The sequence below is a fragment of the Cricetulus griseus genome, chromosome 4 (assembly GCF_003668045.3).
Source record: "Cricetulus griseus strain 17A/GY chromosome 4, alternate assembly CriGri-PICRH-1.0, whole genome shotgun sequence".
Lineage (NCBI taxonomy): Eukaryota > Metazoa > Chordata > Mammalia > Rodentia > Cricetidae > Cricetulus > Cricetulus griseus.
In genome coordinates, this window is record NC_048597.1 from 103,224,520 (window position 1) to 103,247,332 (window position 22,813).

The following is a 22,813-nucleotide window of genomic DNA, read 5'->3' on the forward strand; positions in this document are numbered from 1 at the left end:
GGGGTGGTGTCTGAGCCAGCAGAGACTGGCACCCTGCCACCCACTCAACCAACCAGCCCCATTCCATCAAAGCCATTGCTATCCCCTGAGTTACCCATGCCACCCATCAGTGGGGATGTGATTGACTTTCACTGGGACACTTGCAAGCTCCTCCAGCATCTTCCCCTCTGTCCCCAAGTAGCTATAACTACCCAACATCTGCTTCTCTCTTCTAGTCCCCTTTGATCAATATCTGTACACCGAAGCCTAGATTTGAGCTGAGTGTGGGGAGTTCAGCAGTAACTTTACTGGAGATCAAACAAAACAGACATGGGCCCCAAGTGATGGGATCAACATATGGGGCTCTGAGACCCTACAGGAGCTAAGAGGATGAGAGAGAAGCAGGGCTCTTGTGGTAGCGTCTGGCCAGGAGCCACCTTCCAAGCAAAGTTAGCTAGGCTGAGGAAGACTCCCAGGCAAAGCCTGTGGGGATAGAGTGAATTTCAAAGGAAGGAATGATTACCAAATGTTAATACTTAACATGTTAGAATTTTCGAGAGTTTGCCTGCCCCGGGGTTTTTCTTGTCCCCGGCCTCCTCTGACTTTTGCATTAATCTCCTTTGTCACTGACTCATTCCCTTCACAAGTTTCTTTCTCAACTCTCTACTTCTCATCAACCTTTCTGTAACTTTCAATCTCCCCTGCCAAAAGGTTGTTCATTCCTAACACATGGCGCCACTTTGACATTCACCATAACACACCCACTGTCTCACGATGCCTTCTGGTTAGGTGGTCCAGGAGGAGGAGCAACCTCTGGCTTGCCAACCATGCAGCCCAATGTTCCCTCACCCTTTGCCAATATTTCCTCCCTGACCCTATTGCTTTCTACGAACTCCATGGTCTACCCTGGCCCGGCTCAGGCCGTCTGGCCTTTGAACTCCACCAGTGCTCGGCTTCTGTCAGTCACTCATGTCACACGCTAACTAACCTCTACTTAGTAATGTAACCCTCAGTACCACTTTCACGTCATTACCGCGGCTCGAGGACAAGGACCACATTACATCTCAAGTTATCTGACATCTGTCATGCATACAGAGCTTCTACGCCCAGAGTACTCAGTAAGGTCATGATTTAAATCACATCGACCACTACCTGTTAGCATAATGCGGCAGCCTGTGAAGTAGGTACTATTATTACTCCCACTGTAGAGATAAGGAAATTGAGGCTTAGAGAGGCTTATGTAACACCCAGCACCAAATGCTGATCTGAGCTGTAGTCCTGGGTGTGTCTGGCTCTAATGCCCAGTCAGGGATTCCCCTGAACTAGTAGCAGGTATGTGCTGGCTCCTCTGCTGGACTTTGACATTAGCCCGTTTTGTCATCACTGTCTATAGAATAGTTTCTGTCTCTCATTTTGCACAGGAAAGCCAAGGCTTCCCTTGCTTGTATCTTAAGAACACTTGACAAATGAAGAGCAGGGGGAACTACTCCAACTAGATAAAGGACATCTGTGAAATGTCTACAGATAGTATATTGAGTAGTGACAGACAGAAAATCTCTAGGATCAAGAACAAGATTGGGATGCCACTTTGTGCCACCTCTATTCAGTATTGCCCTGGAGCTTCTATATGGGGCAGTTAGACAAAGAAGAGGAATATGAGGTGTTCAAGTTCAGAAAAGAAGTAAAACCATGTCTTGCATCTAAGCGCTAATGAGAATCCTGTTTAGCTTCCATGATCAGATAAGACTTGGGTGTGTTTACCATAGTATGCCTGTAAGCAACAAAGCTATGTATAGATGACATGATGCTATACATAGAAATATCCAAAAGGGCCTGGTGGTGGTGGTGGTGGCAGCACACACCTTTAATCCCAGTACTCAGGAGGCAGAGGCAGGCAGAACTGTGTGAGTTAGAGTCCAGCCTGGTCTACAAAGCTACAAGACATAGAAACTCTGTCTTGAAAAACAAACAAACAAATTCAAGAGGATACATGCACACATACCCCTTGTTGGAGCCAATATTCGAGTTCAAGAAGGTTGCAGGAAGCAAGATTAGTACACAAAAATCAGCTGCTTTCATGTACACCAATGAACAGCCTGAAGATGAAATTAACATCCTAGGGCTAGAGAGACGGTTCAGTGGGTAAAGGCACTTGCTATATAAACCCAATAACTGGAGTTCAATTCCTGGAATCCACATAAAGGTGAGAGCAGGGAATAGAATCTCTAAACTTGTCCTCTGACCTCTATACACATACGATGGTTCTGGCATATGCACACATATGTCATTCACACACATTATTAAATAAAACAGCCTTATGTAATGTACCATCAAGAACAAAATCCTGCCAGGCCAGCCTGGTCTACAAAGTGAGTTCCAGGGCAGCCTCCAAAGCTACACAGAGAAACCCTTTCTCAAAAAAAAAAAAAAAAAAAAAAAAAAAAAAAAAACAAAAAACAAAGCCAAAGTACAAAAATCCTAGAAAATAAATATTTAACCAAGACAATGCAAGGCTATTACACTGAAGATTTTACAACAGGCTGAGTACAGGCCTTTAGTCTCTACAATCAGGAGCTAGGCACAGGTGGATTTCTGTGAGTTTGAGGCTAGTCTGGGCTACACAGTGAGACTCTGTCTCCAACAATTTTGTTTTGTTTTGTTTTTTGAGACAGGGTTTCTCTGTGGCTTTGGAGGCTGTCCTGGAACTAGTTCTGTAGACCAGGCTAGTCTCGAACTCATAGAGATCCGCCTGCCTCTGCTTCCCGAGTGCTGGGACTAAAGGTGTGCACCACCACCACCCAGCTGTCTCCAACAATTTTTACAATATTGTTGAGAAGTATTACTAACAATAAAAATAAATGTTTATTTTTTATTCAGTTTAATAAAACCAAGAAATGAGCTATTTATATGCAATAGAATATAGGTAAGTGCTGGAATTGCAGGTGTGTACCGTAATGTGCCACAAAAAAACCTCAAAAGCATGGCAATTGAAATGAGCCAGACACACAAGGTCACATGTTGTACAGTTACATACTGTGAGGGTCCTGGGTAGCATACATACATCCAAAGAGAATGCATGTCGCCAAGGGCAGTGGAAGGTGGCATTGTTTCAGAACCTGCTGGCAATGGTTATACAACTTCCAGGACATAACAGACTCCACCCGATCGTGAGTTTTAATATTGCTAACTTTATGTTGAATTTCTTTTTGTTGTGGTTTTTTTTTTCTATTTTATTTTATATTGGGGGCAGGGGGAGGGTTCCTTTGGGGTAGCTTTCTGTCCTGGAACTCACTCTCTAGATCAGGTTGTCCTCAAAGGCTATGAATTTTTCTATTTAAATATGTTGAAAGAAATTATCCCAGACCATGAAAGGTTGAGTGAAGCAGGGGGATCCTGAGTTTGAGGCTAGCTAGAGCTGCATGTTTATGAAGGGACCAGCTCCCCATTTCGGCAGCCATGAGAGTAACACATGCTTGCCATGACCTTGTCCCAGTCACTAGAAGTCAGATGCCTGCCTTGTGGCAAGGAACCAATCAGAAGTTAGCTGGTGGTGCTATGCTTTACGGCTCTGGGTGTGCCTTATTGACAAGTGCACAACAATGACGCACAGAGCATAGCAACCACCCTGGGAGGGCCTATGGGCCATAACAACCAGTTGGCCAATCAACATAGGCCAAGCCCTCCAAGCCTGGAGCCTGTGCGTACCCCTAGACACTCCCCTTATGCTGCCCTACAAGATCTCTCTGCAGCCCCTTCGAGATGTCTTTGCTAGCCATCCACCATGGCGGGTGGGTAAAAGACCCGAGCTAACATGGGGTTAGCTCATTAAACAACAATAAAGCCTCATGCAGTTTGCAGCAAGCTTTGGAATCTGCCTGGTGATTGGGGTAACCGAGGTCGTGGGCTGAGACCCCAGAGGCCTGAGTTTTCCGGGGGTCTAACATTTACACACAGGCCCTGTCTTGAGGCCTTCTGTGCTCGTGGTGTGGAAGACTTGCCTATCATAAACAACATGTCAACGTGAGCCATAAACTCAGTGCAGTGCTCATCAGACTCCCGCTTGTCTTTCTGCAGAAACAGACAAACCAGTCCTAAATCCTATCTGTAATGAAGGGAACCAAGAATAACTAAAACAATCTGGAAAGAGGACAAAGCTTAAATCCCATTTTGTTGTTGTTGTTGTTGTTGTATGTTTGTTTGTTTTCTGAGACAGGGTTTCTCTGAGGCTTTGGAGCCTGCCTGGAACTTGCTCTTGTAGACCAGCCTGGTCTCGAACCCACAGAGATCCACCTGCCTCTGCCTCCCAAGTACTGGTACTAAAGGCGTGCACTGCCACCGCCCAGCTTAAATCCCAATGTTAAAACACTGTAAGCTAGGTGTCATGGCTCCTACTTGTCATCCCAGCACTTGGGGACAGAAGCAGGAGGACTTCAGCAAGTTCAAGGCCAGCCAAGACTATGTAAGGCCCTGTCTCAAAAAAAAAAAAACAAAAAAAAAAAACCCCACTCATTGTAAATCTTCACTTTTCCTAGAACTTGAGCAAGAGGATTCCAAGTTCCAGGCCAGCCTGGGCTACCTGAGACCTTGTCTCAACCAAAACTAAAAACAAGACGAAGCCAAAAGGAACAGGGATATGTATATCCCCAGTGGTAGAGCAGTTGCCTAGCATGTGTGCGGTCCACAGTAATGGGGAAGAGTAAACAGCAGAAAGTAGGACTTGTTGGCAAGAATATGGAGATTAGAGAGTGGGAATGTAAAATAGTGCATTGTGGGAAATAAGCAGGGCTTCCACAAGTAAAACGCTATGCAAGGGTGAGGTCCTGGGTTTGAATTCCCAGAACTCAAGGAAAAGACAGATAGAGCAAGAGATGGCTGCTCTTCCAGAAGCCCTGGGTTCAAATCCCAGCACAGATGGTTTCCATCTGTGACTCCAATTCTGGGGATTCAGTGCCCTCGTGGCCTCTATGGACACAATATACACAAGCGGTGCCCTGATAAACATACAGCAAAACACCCATACACAGAGAAATTTATTTTTATTTTTATTTTATGAGTACGGCATGTATGTGTTTTTTTGCCTGCATATAATTGTGAGGGTGTCGGATCCCCTGGAACTGGAGTTACAGTTTTTGAGCTGCCATGTGGGTGCTGGGAACTGAACCCAGGTCCTCTGGAAGAGTAGCCAGTGCCCTTAACCACTGAGCTCTCTCCAGCCCCCAAGAAAAAGATTTCAAACAAAGAAAATGTCACCTGCCGTAGTATGTCCTATAACCTTAGCATCCAGGGAATGTAAGGTGGAGACAGTGGAATTCCTGGAAGCGCAAGCTAGTCTGGCATTCACAACAGACACAAAAAGAGACCCTGTCAAAGTAAGGGGAGGAGACTGACACCCAGTGATGTCCTCTGACCTCCACAGGTGTGCCATGGCTTCCGCTCTCTCTCTCTCTCTCTCTCTCTCTCTCTCTCTCTCTCTCTCTCTCTCTCTCTCACACACACACACACACAGGGATTTTATCATACTTTTATGAAATGTCTGTACCAACATTACAGTCAAATGTGGAAAAAGCCCTTGAGCTGTTTATTAAGCTGAATGAGATCAGTTCACATCAAGGAATGTTACTCTATTTAGAGAAATGAAGTACTGACATATGCTTCAACATGGAACTTGAAAGCACTGTGCCAAACAAAAGAAGCCAGGCACAACTCTCCACATATTGAGTGATTGTAAGTGAAATAAGCAGAATAGACAAATCCATAGATGGAAAACAGATTGGTGGATGCCCGGGACTAGAGAGAGACAGTATAGAAGGTGACCGCTAACTAGGGAGTAAAAATGTTCTGGAATTAGATCATGATAACTGGATATGCACTGTGGTGGTGTTTTACATGATAACTATGGGTGTGCAACTGTAGTATTTTACTTGATAACTATGGGTGTGTACTGTAGTGTTTTACATGATAACTGTGGGTGTGTACTATGGTGTTTTACATGATAACTATGGGTGTGTACTATAGTGTTTTACATGATAACTATGGGTGTGTACTATAGTGTTTTACATGATAACTATGGGTGTGCACTATAGTGTGTTACATGATAACTGTGGGTGTGCCCTGTGGTGTTTTACATGATAATTGTGGATATACACTGTGGTGTTTTGCATGGTAACTATGGGTGTGCCCTGTGGTGTTTTACATGATAACTGTGGGTGCACACTATGGTTTTTTACATGATAACTGTGGGTGTGCACTATAGTATTTTACATGATAACTGTGGGTACACACTATGGTTTTTTTCATGATTACTGTGGGTGTGCCCTGTGGTGTTTTACAAGATAACTGTGGGTATGCACTGTGGTGGTGTTTTGATGTGACCTACAATCCCCTGGGAAGATAGATTTACTGAGAGACTAGAGCAGGCTGGCCTGAGGCTGTCTCTCGGATGGGGACTGTACTGACTGGCTGAATTGGTAGGGAGGACCCAGCAGGAAGTGTGCGCAGCACCACTCCCTGGTTTTGAGCCTTGGACTGTACAGAGGAGAAAGCTGGGTGAGCACTACTGTATGAATGTAAACATTCATCCTGTCTGCTCTTGACTATGGATGTGGTGTGATAGATACCTCAATCTCCTGCCACTGCAACTTCTCTACAATGCCAGACAGTAACCTGGAATTGTGAGCTCAAATAGGCCTCATCCCTAAATTGCTTTTCTATTTTCAATTCTGGGACTAGGTCTCACTGTATATCCCTGGATTACTACACAGTCCAGGATAGCCTTGAATTCACTGCCTTCCTGCCTCAATCTCCTGAGTACTAGAATTACAAGCACGTGGCATACTCACTGCCCTAAATGCTGCTCTTCAGAAAAATAAGAGTAATCGCTCTAAAGTAACATTGCATAGTAAATGGTAAGCCAGAAAGAAACCCAAGAATATCTGATGCTGCTGGGAGCAATGTTTCTGGGGCCCTTGCATAAGAATTGAGATTTAGAGTTGTTATTATAAAGGACTGTCATTTTGGATAATCTATTAAAGAGCTGGGAGAAGCAACAGGGCACTGGTGATGTACACTGTACACTGCTCTACAAGGGACCTAACAAGCTTTGGCTGTTCTATGCAGCTGAAGACCTGGGGAGCAGAAGGGAACTGACAACAACAGAGTGGATCATCTCAGAGATCCGTGTGTGTTCCCAACCCACCGTTAGGGTAAGAAGCCCTGGGACCCTTATTTACTTTTGCTGATAATGTTTTTTTTTTAATTATTTCATTTTAAAATTTGAAATCCTATTTATTAATCTTATCGAGTTCCAAAATAATACTAGTTAAGCAGGTTGTAGGTGGCTCATACCTGTAATCTGGGCTCTCAGGAGGGCTGCCCCAAATCCAAAGCCAACCTACATAGTGAGTCCCAAGCCAGCCAGGGTTATGGAGTAAGAGTCTGTCTCAAAACCCATTGCAGGATTGGGGTGGAGAGGTGGCTCAGCAGGTAGAGGTAAGCCCGATGCCCAAATTCAGTCCCCAGAGCCATGGGAAGGAAATGGCTTCCCAAAGTTGTCCCCCAGCTTCCACGTGCACATCATGCTACATCTGTGTCCACATGAGCACACGCCACTCACACATAGATATTTTCATAATACATGTTCTAAATACTCATAATAGATATTTTAAAAAGAAAACCTGCAAGCTGGATAAGCATACAAAGGAAATGTAATCCTCCCCAAGGATGCGCTTCTTGCCAGTCTTGCCTTCCATCCCCCTGTGAGACAGATACACGGACATGTGGTGCTGAGAACATTAGTATACGGTGTTTTCGTTATTGTGAGTCAGGGTCTCTTGTTGCCGAGGTTAGTCTCCAACTGTGTAGCACAGGCTGGCCATTAAACATACGATCTTTCTGCCTCCACCACCCCAGTGCTAGCATTACAGGTGTGTGCCAACGTATCTTGTACTGGGCATGGTGTGTCGCACCTATAATCCCAACCCTTGGGACAGGAAGGAAGGAAGGACTGCTACACATTTAAGGTCAACCTGGGCTACATAATGGTTTCCAGGACAGCCTGCGCTAGAGATTTTGTCTCAAAGTTTTATAAGCTGCACTTACACATTAGCCTGGCATTTTACCTGCTGTAGGTGCCCTTTGAGAAGTGATGTAAAAGGCTAGAGAGGAGCCGGGCATTGGTGGCGCATGCCTTTAATCCCAGCACTGGGAGGTCGAGGCCAGCCTGGTCTCCAGAGTGAGTGCCAGGATAGGCTCCAAAGCTACACAGAGAAACCCTGTCTCGAAAAACCAAAAAAAAAAAAAAAAAAAAAGACTGGATCTGTCAATCACATAAGGAGGAACCTTTTTTTTTTTTTTTTTTTTTTTCTGCTCATTGCCTTATGTTGAACTGTTTGGGTTGCTTGGCGGCCATGAGAATGTACCTCTCACATTCCTTACTTTGGGAAGTGTAATAGGCTGAGAGCCGCCATTGCTGGCCTCTGAAGTGCATAGCCCCATCATCAAGCCCTGCTTTTTACCAGCTACCTCCAGACAGTGACGGTATAGCTGGGCCTGAACTGGTTCATCTTTGGGAGACATGGACTCCTCTGACTTGATTTCCCAGCAGCTAAGTTAAACCCTGTTAGTAGAAGCCACGTATGGGAGGGAACACTTGCCTACAAGCCTAGGAAGAGGCAAGAGAATCAGGAGTTCAAGGCCAGCCCCAGCTGCATAGAAAATTTAAGACAACCTGTGTGCTCTGTCTTTAGAATAAAAATCAAAACAAGCAGAAAGCCATCTTAAACCAGCTCCACAGGTGAGAGCCTCCTCCTACTTCCTTTGCTCCTCCCTTCTTCAGCAAGGGTCTGACCTCCCCTGGGGTCAGTGTTCTGCAGTGCTCCAGCCCCTCCCCGTTTTCCTTCACAGACTCCTGCTTCCCGATCTCTGACAAGATTTCTGCAGACACAGACCACTTCCCTTCTGTGCGAAGGTTTGGTTTCAGTGTGATTCACAATGCCACTGTGAACATTAGTGTGCACACCTTGTCCACTTTGTGACTAGTTAGGACAGGTTACCAGGAAAGCCCCTGGCTACGGGCATACTCCTTCCAGAAGACGGATGTCTGTTTCTGGAGGTGGCAGTTGGGGCTCTTATTACTGTGTCACTTTAGAAACACCTTGACTGACAGAAAGCTATGCCTCCCGTTTGCTTGCCTTTCTCAGTCTCTCCTGAGGTAGAGCATGGCTTCACATTTCCTGGCTGTTTGATTTATTGTTTGACATTGGACTTTTCTGTGTGCTTGTGCTTCTGAGGATGTTTGAGCTTCTCTTTTCCTCTCCTCTGTCCTTTCCTCCCCCTCGTACACTCCTCTCCCATCCCTCTTGCCTACTGAATCTCCCATTTCCTTACTTTGCTTGTGCATCCTTATTCTCTACAATAAGAAAATGACATCATTCAAGAGTCATTGTCTTGGGGCTGGAGAGATGGCTCAGCAGTATAAGAGCACTGTGACTCTCCCATAGCACCTGAGTTTAGTTGCCAGCACCCATGTCACACAGCTTATAAACACATGTAGCTCCAGCTCCAAGGGACCCAGTGCCCTCCTTCTGGCCTCCATGGGCACCAGCTTACCTGTGGCACAAACTCACACTGACACACATATACGTGGATACAAATAAAATCCTTTTCTTGCTACCCACTGTGGTACATCATACCTATTCTCCCAGCTACTGGGGAGTCTGAGGCAGGAAAGTCACTTAAGCCTATACAGTCAAGGCCAGATTGGGCAGCATAATTTGATCCAGTTTTTGTTTGTTTGTTTTGCTTTTATCTTTTCCTCACAGCTCTATATTCCTGACTTTCTTTATAAAGTAGGCAAGCTCATGCCTTTGCTCTCAGAGGCTCCCCCTGGAATAAATCAATCATATCTTTATTATGTCTTGCTTCTCTGTGACTCTATTTAGTTACTTTTTTCTTCTTCTATGCGCCTGTGGTACATGACTTTCTTTTTTTGTTATTTATTTGTTTACCTATTTGTTTTTGAGATAGGGTTTCACTACATAGCCCTGGCTGGCCAGGAACTCAATTTGTAGACCATGCTGGCCTGGAACTCTTGAAGATCTGCCTGCCTCTGCCTCTGCCTCTGGATTGCTGGTATTAACAGCCTGTACCACCACACGAAGCATTTAATGACATTTAACAATCATTATTGTGTTCTGTTTAGACCCCAAAACCACACCATGAAGGATGTTTGGGATATTTAGTCTCCCACAAAATGCCAAGGTCTGCTTATTTATTCTTCAGCCTCTTTCTAGGTTTTGGTTAATCATAACCGAAAGAAATTCTAGTTACTTGAGAGGTTTTTTTTTTTTTTTTTTTTTTTTTTTTTTTTTTTTTTTTTCCTAGTTGGGTTCCAGTTAACTCAGGTTTATCATGCTTACCATCTGTGGTTGGCTTTATCCAATGTCACTGCCTCTAGAGAAGGCAAATATGAGTGAGATTCTCTCTTGCATAGTGCTGTGGAAGGTGGTCTTGATTTTGAGTGAATTTTGCTCTAATCTCTCCTGTCTCTCCTCTACACTTTTCTTGTTTCTTAGAATCTGTGGGGGAAAGTAGGCACCAAGACAAATGTCACCATAGTAGTGGGCCACTTGCATCAGGCCTCGGGGCTTATATCAAAAGTACTGGTCCCAGTCTGAAAGTCTCTGGGCTACTGAGGTGAAGGCACTTGCTACCAAGCTTACTACTGACACAGGCCAGCTAGGACTCAAGCAATCAATCAAGTGACAGCAGATGCCTGTTCCCATAGGAGTGAAACTTAAAGCGTGATGCTGTGGGGTAGGAGCCAGCCTGGAAGGGCACACAGCATGGGATGCCATCTACATGACAATCTAGAAGGGGCAAATCCATAAAGCAGAGAGATGAGTGCTCACAAGGGCTCAAGAGGAGAGGGGACTTGGGAGGGACTGCTCGTGTGGCTAGATGGTGGTTATGGTTGCACAACTCTGCAGGTGTACAGTGTTTCACCAGTTCGGAACACAGTTACTTTCTGAGAAATGTTTCATCAGGTACCCTGATCATATATGGACACCATATACTTGGAAAAACCTAGAGGAACGGCTCTGTCACTAGGCTTAGCTCAACAGATGGGAAACATGGAATATAGGATACACTCCCAGCATACCATACCATGTCATTTTGTTGTATTTTGCATTAGCAAGTAGGAGGATACTCTAAGATAAGGCTAAAAGGTGTGTAGGGCTAGGAGTGTAGCTCAGTGGTAGTGAGCAAAGTCCATCACTAAAAAACAAAAACAAAAAAAACCTACATGTGTTGATGTGTGTCTGTCTTCCCAGGACTCTCAAGGCGTAGGCAAGAGGATCACTTGCAAGTTCAAGGCCAGCCTGGTCTACATAGGGAATTCCAGGCCAGAGACAGGGCTTCTTGAACCCTGTCAAAAAAAAAAAAAAAAAAAAAAAAAAACCACCACCACCAACAATGTAGTATAGGATAGGATAATATTGTATTGTGTATATAGTATCATTGTCTTGTATAGTGTAATGTCTTGGTTACTTTTCTATTGCTGTAATGAAACACTGTGACCAAGGCAACTTATAGAAGAAAGAATTTAATTTGGGAACTCACAGTTCTAGAGGATTAAAGCCTATGACCATCATGGCAGGAAGCATGGTAGCCGGCAGGCAGGCAGGCAGGCACAACACGGGAGTAGGAGCTGAGAGCTTACATCTTGTCCACAAGCACAAGGCAGAGAGAAAAAGAGAACTCGGAATGGTATGGGCTATTGAAACTTCAAAGCCCATCCTCAGTGAACCTTCTCAACAAAGCCACAGCTTCTTATCCTTCCCAAATAGTTCCACAAAGCTGGAAAGAAGCACTTAAATATATGAGCCTATGGTGGCCATTCTCATTCAAACCACTATATATAGTATAGTACAGTATATAGTATAGTATTACATAGCATAGTAAAGTGCTGTACAGTATAGTGCAGTGTATGATACTACAGTATAGTACTGTCTAGTACAATAAAGGATAGTGTAGTACAATGCAGCATATTATATTATTGTATGGTATAATATGGTATTATATAAAATAGTATAGTATTACATAGCATAGTATGGTATTGTATAGTATAGTACTGTTTAGCATAGTACAGTATAGTAGAATACACTATAGAATAATATATTATTGTATAGTACAATATGGTATTATATGACAGAGTATTGTATTGTATAATATAGTATACTGCTATTGTTTGGATCTGGAATATCCCTCAAAATCCATGTGTTAGAAACTTGGTCACCAGCCAATGGAACTACCGTGAAGTGGAGAAATGTTTAATAGGTGGAGCCCAGCTGGGTCACGGGGGTCATCCCTTAAAGGGATTATTGGGGCTTCAGCCCCTCTTCCCCTGGCTTTCTAGACTCACCATGAATTAAACAGGTTTCTTCCACCACATTTTTGCTATGATAAGTAGCCAAAAGTGGCTGTGAACAAAAATCTCCGACACTGTGAGTCACGATTAAGCTTGTCTTCCCTTTTCCCTTCTACTTTCTTCCAGGAGAATTAGAGATAGTTTATTCTGAGCCAAATGTGAGTGGCCCCTACCTGGAAACAGAGAGTCAGGTTACCCTGAGTCCCACTTCATCATGGAAGCAGTTACTAGAATTTCTGTTGTTACACAACACAAGAAAGTCATGGAGCTGCCTAGATGACTCAGTGGCTATGGAGATTGCTACCAAGCCCGACAACCTGAGTTCGGTCTCTGGGGCCATTATGTTGGAAGGAGAGAGCTAACTTGTGAAAATTGTCCTCTGAGTTAATTGTATACCTAAACACCACACCCACACACATAAATAAGTAAGTGAATAAATGTAAAACTTTTAAAAGAAAGTAATAAATCAGAGGCAGGTGGATCTCTGTGAGTTCGAGGCCAGCTTGGTCTACAGAGCAAGTTCCAGGACAACCTCCAAAGCCACAGAGAAACCCTGTCTCGAAAAACCAAAACCAAAACCAAAAAAAAAAAAGAAAGAAAGAAAGAAAAGAAAAGAAAAAGAAAGGAGGAAGGAAAGAAGCAATGAAGGTGTTTGCCATCTACATGGGTGGGGACTTTGAGTAGGTGGGTGTCTTGGTCACTCTTCCATTACTGTGAAAAGACACTCACCAAAGTAAGCATTTAAATGCAGGGCCTGCTTATGGTATCAGGGGGTAGTCCATGATCATTCCAGTGGGAAGCATGGTGGCAGGCAGGAAGACAAGCATGGCGCTAGAACGGTGCCTGAGAGCTCACATCTGATCTGAAAGTTGCAGGAGAAGAGGGCCTGGCTCGTGGACTTTTGAAACCTCAAAGCCCACCCCCAGTGACACACCTCCTCCAGCAAGGCCACGGCTCCTGATCCTTCCTAAACAGTCCACCAACTGGGAATCAAACATTCAAATATAGGAGCCTATGGGGCCATTCCCATTCAAACCGCCACAGTACGTTGCAGCAAAGTGGGAAAAACCCAGATATAGGCTTCAGATGTTATCTGATGACATTCTTTTTTTTTTTTAAAGATTTATTGATTTTATTTTATGAGTATGAGTGTTTTGGTGGCTTGTATGTATGTATGCCACATGCGTGTGTGCAGTACCCACAAAGGTCAGAAATCCCCTAGAACTGGAGTTACAGATAGATGGTGGGTTCTGGAAATTGAACCCAGGTCCACTGCAAGAGCAGCAAGTGCCCTTAACTGCTGAGTCATCCCTCCATCTTCCCAGCTCCTGATGAGATTATTTTTAATTACTTTTATTTATTCTGACAATTTCATACATGTTTCTAATGTATTTTGTTCCTGTTCAGCTCATTACCTTCTCATGTCCCCCTCTAACGTCCTCTGAATGTCTTCCCAAGAAACCCCCCTTCTATTTCATATTGTGTGTGTGTGTGTGTGTGTGTGTCTGTGTATCTCTGTGTGTGTGTCTGTGTATGTGCTGTATATATGTGTGTGTCTGTGTATGTGTGTGTATATGTGTGTGTATGTGTGTGTGTATGCTCTATATGTGTGTGTGCCTGTGTGTATGTGTGTGTGTGTGTGTCTGTGTGTCTGTGTGTGTCTGTGTATATGTGTGTATGTGTCTGTGTGTGTGCTGTATATGTGTGTCTGTGTCTGTGTGTGTCTGTGTATATGTGTGTCTGTGTATGTGTGTGTCTGTGTATATGTGTGTCTGTGTATGTGTGTGTGTCTGTGTATATGTGTGTCTGTGTATGTGTGTGTCTGTGTATATGTGTGCCTGTGTCTGTGTGTGTGTGTGTGTATGTGTGTCTGTGTGTATATGCTGTATATGTGTGTGTGTGCCTGTGTGTGTGTGTGTATGTGTGTCTGTGTGTGTGTGTCTGTGTATATGTGTGTATGTGTCTGTGTGTGTGCTGTATATGTGTGTCTGTGTCTGTGTGTGTCTGTGTATATGTGTGTCTGTGTATGTGTGTGTGTCTGTGTATATGTGTGTCTGTGTATGTGTGTCTGTGTGTGTGTATATGCTGTATATGTGTGTGTGTCTGTGTATGTGTGTGTGTATGCTGTATGTGTGTGTGTGTGTGTCTGTGTATATGTGTGTCTGTGTGTGTGCTGTATATGTGTGTCTGTGTATGTGTGTGTCTGTGTATATGTGTGTCTGTGTGTGTGTGTGTGTGTATGCTGTATATATGTGTGTGTGTCTGTGTATATGTGTGTATGTGTGTCTGTGTGTGTGTGTGTATATGCTGTGTATGTGTGTGTGCCTGTGTATGTGTCTGTGTGTATGTGTGTCTGTGTGTATATGCTGTATATGTGTGTGTGTCTGTGTCTGTGTGTGTCTGTGTGTCTGTGTGCTGTATATGTGTGTCTGTGTATGTGTGTGTCTGTGTGTGTGTGTGTGTGTGTGTGTGTGTGTGTGACAGAAGGTGGGGAGACTGAGAGTTTAGTGTTGCTTGTACAAACGTCGATGTGAAGGTATTTACTGAAGCGTCAACAGCTGAGCAAATGGCTTCAGCACTGATGAAGAATGACAGCCCTCCCTCCCCCTGAAGCTTCAACTACCAGGAGGTTCCCAGGGGCCTTTTGCTCTTTTAAGTTGATGATCTCAGGTGTTTTATCACAACAAAGATGGAACATGAACGTGCATATAATTCTACAGATGAGCAACAACGTTTATTTATATCATCTACTGTGCCTAATTTTATGTGCTCTACATATCTTTTGGTTTGGGTGTTGAAGACTGAGAATACACAGGCAAGTGCTCGGCCACTGAGCTCTGCCCCAGTCCCTGCTGTACTTTTATGTGATGGTAGCACAGTAGGCTTGTTTATGGTTGTGTCAGCACACACAGTAGCTTGTGTTTTTTTTGGTTTTGGTTTTGGTTTTTGGTTTTTTGAGACAGGGTTTCTCTGTGGCTTTGGAGGCTGTCCTGGAACTAGCTCTCATAGACCAGGCTGGTCTCGAACTCACAGAGATCCGCCTGCCTCTGCCTCCCGAGTGCTGGGATTAAAGGCGTGCGCCACCACCGCCCGGCACACAGTAGCTTATTTACGGCTGTGTCAGCACACACAGTAGGCTTGTTTGCACCTGTGTCAGCCTATGCACACATGAATGATGGGTTGTACTATAATATTATGACAGCCGTCAGTAGGAACATTGGTGTACATAGTGACTGAAGTAGCATTGATGAGTGCCTAATTCTGAAGACTCATGCACATTCAACACATTAACTATGTCAATTATAGAACAATAAAGTTGTTCAGCCGGATGGTGGTGGCACACACCTTTAATCCCAGAACTCTGGAGGCAGATGCAGGTGGATCTTTGTGAGTTCGAAGCCAGCCTGCTCTACAGAGTGAGTTCCAGGACAGGCTTCATACACAGAGAAACCCTGTCTCGATAAATAAATAAGAATAATGTTGTTCATACGCATTCCAGAGACCTAACTAGACCACAATTCAGAATCTCCAGATATCAGTCAAGTCCAGGAATTTGGTTTTTGTCTAAACACTCCAATAGGACAAGCTACATACTTTGTTCAAAACACATGAAGGATTTGTGGATAGTGACAAGAGCAGACTTAGTCATGCCTGGCACATGCCTGTAATCCAGCACTCAGGAGTCCATTAGGAAGATTGCAGCTTCCAGGACAGCTGAGTTATACAGCATGACCCTCTCCCAGAAACAGTAGAGCGTCAGAACACACAGGACCCCTCAGGACATGTGGATTCTTACCAATGCACACAGGCTGTGCCTCCGGTGTCACTCCCCAAAGTTTGAGATGCTCCACCTGAAGGAGCATTTGTTCCATAACGTGGAATTATAATGTTTATCACTAGGAGCAGTAGTATTGTGTACATATGGTGTGTGTGTGTGTGTGTGTGTGTGTGTGTGTGTGTGTGTGGATGCAGACACGTGCACACTACAGCTTCCACAAGTCAGTTCTTGCCTTCCACCTTGTGTTTGAGGTGAGTCTCTCTGCTGGCTGGCCCAGGATTGTCAGTGTGGATCTCTTGTCTCCACCTCCCATCTTGCTGTAGGAGTGCTGGGATTACAGACGTGTGCCACCACATCTGGCTTTTACCTGAGCTCCCAGGATCAAACTCAGGTCTTAAGACTTGAGTGACAAGTGCTTTCCCTGCTGAACCATCCCATGTCTCGCCAAGCAGGGAAGTAAAGAGGAATCAGACATGTCATAAGGTGTCTTATTCCTGCAAAAGCAGCTAAGTGTTTTTTTATGTATGTGTATATAATGTGTATATATGTATGTGTACATGTATGCATGTGTGTGGCAGTCAGGAGACAACCCCAGCTGTTAAATCTAGCCTTCTACCTCATTTGCTTCACGACCATATATGCCAGGCTAGCTGATCCATGGCTGTCCCTTCCTGTCTCATCATAGGTGTACTACAATTACAGGCATGCTCTACCACTTTGGCTTTACCTAGGTTCTGGGGATCTGTGCTTTACACAGTGAGCACTTTACTCCCTGAGCTATCCCCTCCAGCCCAGCAATGCAGTTTTAATCAGAAACTCCTGCGGAGTCCCCCAGCCTGGGGCTGACTCATGTCTAGAACTGTGGGCTTTCAGTGACGGGAGACAGGCTGAGGGACCCTAGGTTAGTCCCTCTGCTGGCTGATTCCAGTGGAGCAGGAAGTTGAAGACATAGGGATAGGCAGTGGCCCTCAGAATCTCTGTGAGCTCATTGTTTGTTACCACCTAAATCTGGGGCACTGTGTAGCTGCTGAGACCTTAGCCTTCCTGCTCCTAGGTAATGGCCACCTTGTGGTTCCCATCTCTTCCTGTGAGGATTAATTTCCCACCATCTCGGCTGCCCTGCGTCATGGCCTCGTTATTCAAAGCCATTTCCAGGTAGCATGTTCTACTTGCCACCAAACACACATCTCAGATTATCAAAACAGTCCTCGAGCAGAGCAGGGCCGCCCTCATGAGAGAGTCGGCAGCGCATGGCTGATCCAAAGCTAGAACATACAGCTCAATGAAGGAAGCTCAAGCTGGGAAGAAACGGCTCAAGTGCGGCACCCACTTTACCCTGACCTCTGCCACCAGCTCCTCTACCCTATAGAAACCGCTTTGGTTCTTGTCTCCGGGACTCAGTCGGTAGGACATAGACAATGTGTCAATCAAATGCAGTCCTCCAAGAGCAGTGCTGTTCCATCGAGTTTGCTATGCTGACAGGAATGGTCAGCATCTGTGTTGTTCAGTGTAGGAGAGTGTAGCCATCAAACCACTTGGACTGTGGTTAGTAAGACCAAAAACCGAGGAACAGAATTTAAAAAACAATGTTTCAGAGGCTAGATGTGGAGTTCAGTGACATAACATAATTTCAGCAGGTGAAAGACTCCAGCTCACCCCCAACACAAAAACAAACAACATAAACCAAGGAGGTGAGCGGTGGTAACACACACCTTTAATCTGAGTTCAAGGCCAGCCTAGTCTACAAGAGCAAGTTCCAGGGCAGCCAAGAATATACAGAGAAACAGTGTCTTGGCTGGAGAGATGACTTATCAGTTAAGAGCACTGACTGCTCTTCCAGAGGTCCTGAGTTCAATTCCTAACAGCCATATGGTGGCTCACAACCGTCTGTAATGAGATCTGGCATGAGGCATATATGCAGGCAGAACACTGTATACATAATAAAATCTTAAAAAAAGAAAGAAAGGAAAAGAAGCAGTGTCTCAAAAAACCAAAAAATGAAGTAAAATAAAAATATAAATAAAAAATAACCAAGGAGCTAAGCTCGAGGCACACATCTGTCACCCAGCACTCAGGAAGCTGTGTCAGGAGGATGATCACTGGCTCCAGGCCAGCCAGGGCTACAAATAAGAGTAGGACCTTGTCTCAAGACACAAAGCCAGGCATGGTGGTACAAAACCTTAATCCCAGTCCTCAGGAGGCAGGGGCAGGAGGCTTTCTGTTCAAGGCCAGTTGGGTCTAAATGTTGAGTTCCAGGCCAGCCAGGGCTATACTCACCAGCCCACAAAGTAGAATTTGCATTGTTACACCCAACAAGGATTTAAGAAGGAGATTTCAGTGGACTGGAGGAAATATTTCACAAATAAGAAAGCCGGTAAGAATGGCACAGTCTCTCAAGTTAGTTCCTAAAAGAAAAAGAAAAGGGAACCCTCATCTACCTGTCACCGGAAGGAGGTGTGGAACAAGAATTGTGGGCATTTTGAAAATCATCACCAGGTTTGCTCATTACAGAGAAGATCTGTTAAGCCATGCTAGTTTCCTCTAATTTTCATATTTTCCTGGGGAATAACTGCAGCATTTTGATGATTTTCTGTTACCCTTATTCCTGTTCTGTCTGTCTGTCTGTCTGTCTGTCTGTCTGTCTTCTCTCTCTCTCTCTCTCTCTCTCTCTCTCTCTCTCTCTCTCTCTCTCTGTGTGTGTGTGTGTGTGTGTGTGTGTGTGTGTGTGTGTGTGTGTGTGTGTGTGTGTTTCAAGACAGGATTTCTCTGTGTAGCCCTGACTGTCCTGGAACTCACTCTGTAGATCAGGCTGGCCTAGAACTCAGAGATCTGCCTGCCTCTGCCTCCTGAGTTCTGGGATTAATAGCATGCTCCACCACTGCCCAACTACTGTTTATATTTTTAATTAGAATTCTCCAAGGAACATTTGTCTGCCTCACTTATTTCTCTGGCAAATCATTTCTCTCATGGTGGTCTCATGTCTGCTTATTTTTTCTTTGAAAGGACATATAGTCATGTTTTATCCTTATCTCCCAGGTTGGGATAGCTTTTCTAAAAGCAAAGGTGACCTAAGACAATCTGAAGAAGTGATGGACTGCCATAAAAGGGAAGGATAGCCAAACACTGCCATTGAAGACAAGAGTGTCTAGGATTGCAAATTCTGCTGTGAGCCTACAGCCATGCCACCCCGAATGTGCTTGAGCACGTATAATCGTGAGATGAGATCAGAGTAGAGATACCCACTAGAGCAAGAATGGGAAGTCTAGCCAGTCGGTGGCAGTGCACACCTTTAATCTCAGCACTGGGAAGCAGAGGCAGGTGGATCCCTGTGAACTCAAGGCCAGCCTGGGTCTACAGAGTGAGTTCCAGGACAACGAGGGCTACACAGAGAAACCCTGTCTCGAACAACCACAAAGAAACAAAGAATGGGGAGTCTTAAGTCCTAGCTAACGGCTCAGAGTCCTGACCACACCTCCCCTGTGTGTGCTCTTTGGCACATCACATCTCTCCTCCCTTGCATCTGTTTTCCTAAAGAGACAACGAAAGTACAGGCTGACTGGAGATCAGTGGTTCTTGTGTAAGCACATATGACAATGAATCTCAGGAGGGTTCAGGACAGGACTACAGGGCTGATCTTATGCTCGAGTGCTATCATGCTCAAGGCCCTAGGTTCAATCCCTAGCATCACATAACAAATAAAACTAAGCTGCTAGCCTGGTGCTTAGACTGTGCAGCTGAGCAGGTGGGATCAAGGCTTTGTGTTTCCAGCATGATGCTAGGTGCTATTGCTGCTGAAGGTTCCCAGACACTTTGAGATCCCCTTCATCCAGATGCCCACTAAGGACCTTATCAGCTTTCACTCAAACAGCAAACCTCTGTGAGTTCTGTGAAGAAGTCCCTAGTGCAGTGGTCTAACAGGGGACGACCCTGAGAATAAAGTGGGAATTGTGCAGTGGACACTGAGTTACCACCCTGTACCATGGGTGACACTGAGCAGCTCTGAGACCCAGTCTCTGCCCAGGGAAGGACTAAGGGGAATAATGAGGTACAATCTGGAATCTGGGTTATACTAAGCAACTGTGTTGCCCTGAGTAAGGGACTAAATGACTGCTTGCCTCAGTTTCCCACCCTACACAGCAAAAGGACATTGGTCATGCTTATGACCTGGAATAAGAACATGTTCACCTGACACCTGATGCTGCTGGCACTATTTGTCCGTAAGTCTGTCTAGTGGAGGGAAATGGCAGTGACAGAGCACTAGCTACTTCCAGAACATTCCCACGCAGCAATGCCATCCAGTCTGGATTCGCACCCTCTGATTTCAAGGCCATCACAAACTGTAAGCCAGATTATTTAGATCATGTCAATATAATTTATTAAATAGATTCTGAGGGTTCCTCCAAGGAGTGTTAACAACTCAGTACATAAATACCAATAAATAAATATAGCTGCCACTTCCAGCCCCCACAAGGGTGGAAGAATAAGGTTTTGGTGGACAGAATAAAGACATCATAAATAACAAGGCTTGTCACGATGGCACAATCTCTTTCGAGTTAATCCTTCCAGTGCAAGCCCAGCCCTCTGAGGACAGGTACTGCTGAGGACACTAGAGTTCTTCCTTCCCTAGAGCACCTCCGTCAATCAGCATATCCTGTCCTTAGCCTCCAGTTTTGCCATGCAGTCTGAGAACCGTTTCAAAACAGTCAGTGTAAAGATTTTGCGTTCATGGAAATCTTCAGGCTCAGAAATGCTTGGTTTTGGTGGATTGGAACACCTGATGTCGTCCAGCCGTTTTGTGACATTAGTGGTGTCTGCTCTGTTGTCGCTCAGCCTTTTGGCTGTCTCCAGATACACTTGGATGGTTGAGATACTGGTTGACGCTTCGTAGCCCAGGGTGAAACATGGCAGCTGGAGGGACTCGTTTGTTGGCAGCCCATCCGCATCTTTTTTGCTCTGTAGAAAGAGGAAAAGGTTTGTAAGCACCCCAGAGATCTGAGGACTCATGTCTGCGTGACTCAGGCCTAATCTAAGTGGCACAGCAACCCTGTGAGACTCGGGCCATCACCAACCTGGTGCCTGTAGGGATCTAAGGCATCACTGGTTTATGAGCTGCCAGACGGACACAGCACACCCACCCAGGTTGGCCATGTTGATTTTTCCTAAGGATGCTTGTAACCACTCTTCGCTCCTGTTCCTCTATCCATCTGGCTAAAGACACCTCAGATGCTCAGAGGTGAGTTGGGAAAGGGAGCTTAGCTGAGTTTCCATGCAGCTCCCTCCTCTTCATGCCTCTGTATGAAGGCCACTGGTGCTACGTGTTGGTAGAGGATGGTTTATGCATGCCTGCAAAGATTTCTGAAACGCTAGGGAGAGTTTCTCAAGTAAACCAAGTACTCATGGTCCTTCCTTGCTACACCCCTCCTTAAAACTGACAGCTGGCTCAGCACTTCTACCTTTGAGTCTATTAAAGCCAAGGATAAAGTTTCAATGCCAGGACAGACAACAAGGTCAATGCTAATATCTCTGTCATTTCCAATTTGGGTGTTTAACTGAAGTTATCCAAGAGGTCTGGAGGAAGTGAAGTATTCACACATATTGAGTCTTGTGTTATACTCCTGCCAGGATTGCCAAGACAGAGGGCCTTCCAGTAATCTCCAAGCATGCACAGATAGTTGTCTGGTTAGTTGACTGTTCTGAACTAGCCAGAGGCACCAGAGACCCAAGGGCCCTGCTTCCACTAGGACATCTTTTGCTGCTTCTCAGGGGGTTCATGAATCTAGCTGCTCCATCTCTACAGACACATTTCTAGCACCAATGCTCATTTCCTGGGACAGTGAGCCAGGAGATTTGAGATAAAGAAGGCTGCAAGCTCACATCCTGTAGTCTTTGGGAAGTTGCTGATGTTTGGGTCGCTAGACTAGTCTGCCTCTGCCTCCTGTTAGTGCATTTACCCCTCATAAATACCCCACCCCAGCTTGTCTGATTCTTTCCCATTCCTCTCTGGCCTCCATAGCTGGTTTCACATCTGGAAAGAACAGCTGTTCTGTAGAGCAAAATGGGGCATTTTAAAGAAGCAGTTTGGAAAAGAAATCTCAAGGCACTTACATAGTCTTCATAAAGTTCCTTAGACTCCAGTTTCAGCAGTTCAAGTATAGTTTTTATCATAGTTGCTGTTGGCGCACCAAAGGATAGGCTGCAGATGGCCAGCCAGGTTCCTACACAGCAGAGCAGCACCAGGGCAGGCTTCGTTGGTCCTGGAGAAAGAGAAGGTATGCCATGAGGCTCATGGGTCAGATGCCCCTGCGTGGGTCAGCCTGCCTGGTATAGCTGTTCCTATCTCATTCCCCTAGATGGTAAGAGCCATGGAGCTGAAGCCATGTGAGCTGCAGAGCCAGTGGTACCTGTGTGGCAGATCATAGCGATGCTGAGACAGTGAGTAAAACCTGCTTTGCTTGTGGCCTCTGGAGCTTGATGTGTTCGCCATGGCCACCAGGCAATATATAAAGGGCCGGTGAGGAGATCAAAGGCCCGCCCATGGCAAAACCATTGCTCAGCTTTTCTCCAGAAAACACTTTCAAAATGCTGCCAGCCACGGCTCGGGGAAAACAGGGCTGGAAGGAAATGCTGAG

At 45.2% G+C, this 22,813-nt stretch overlaps 1 protein-coding gene across 1 annotated transcript; it reads right to left on the reverse strand.

Moving 5' to 3' along the window:
* Nucleotides 1–20,825: 20,825 nt before the first annotated feature.
* Nucleotides 20,826–22,601, reverse strand: Il31 (interleukin 31). Its single transcript, XM_035444185.1, has 3 exons — nucleotides 22,586–22,601; nucleotides 22,290–22,438; nucleotides 20,826–21,137 (listed from the first exon to the last, which is right to left on the reverse strand). The coding sequence occupies exons 1-3, from the start codon at nucleotides 22,599–22,601 to the stop codon at nucleotides 20,826–20,828; spliced, it is 477 nt and encodes a 158-aa protein (XP_035300076.1).
* Nucleotides 22,602–22,813: the final 212 nt, after the last annotated feature.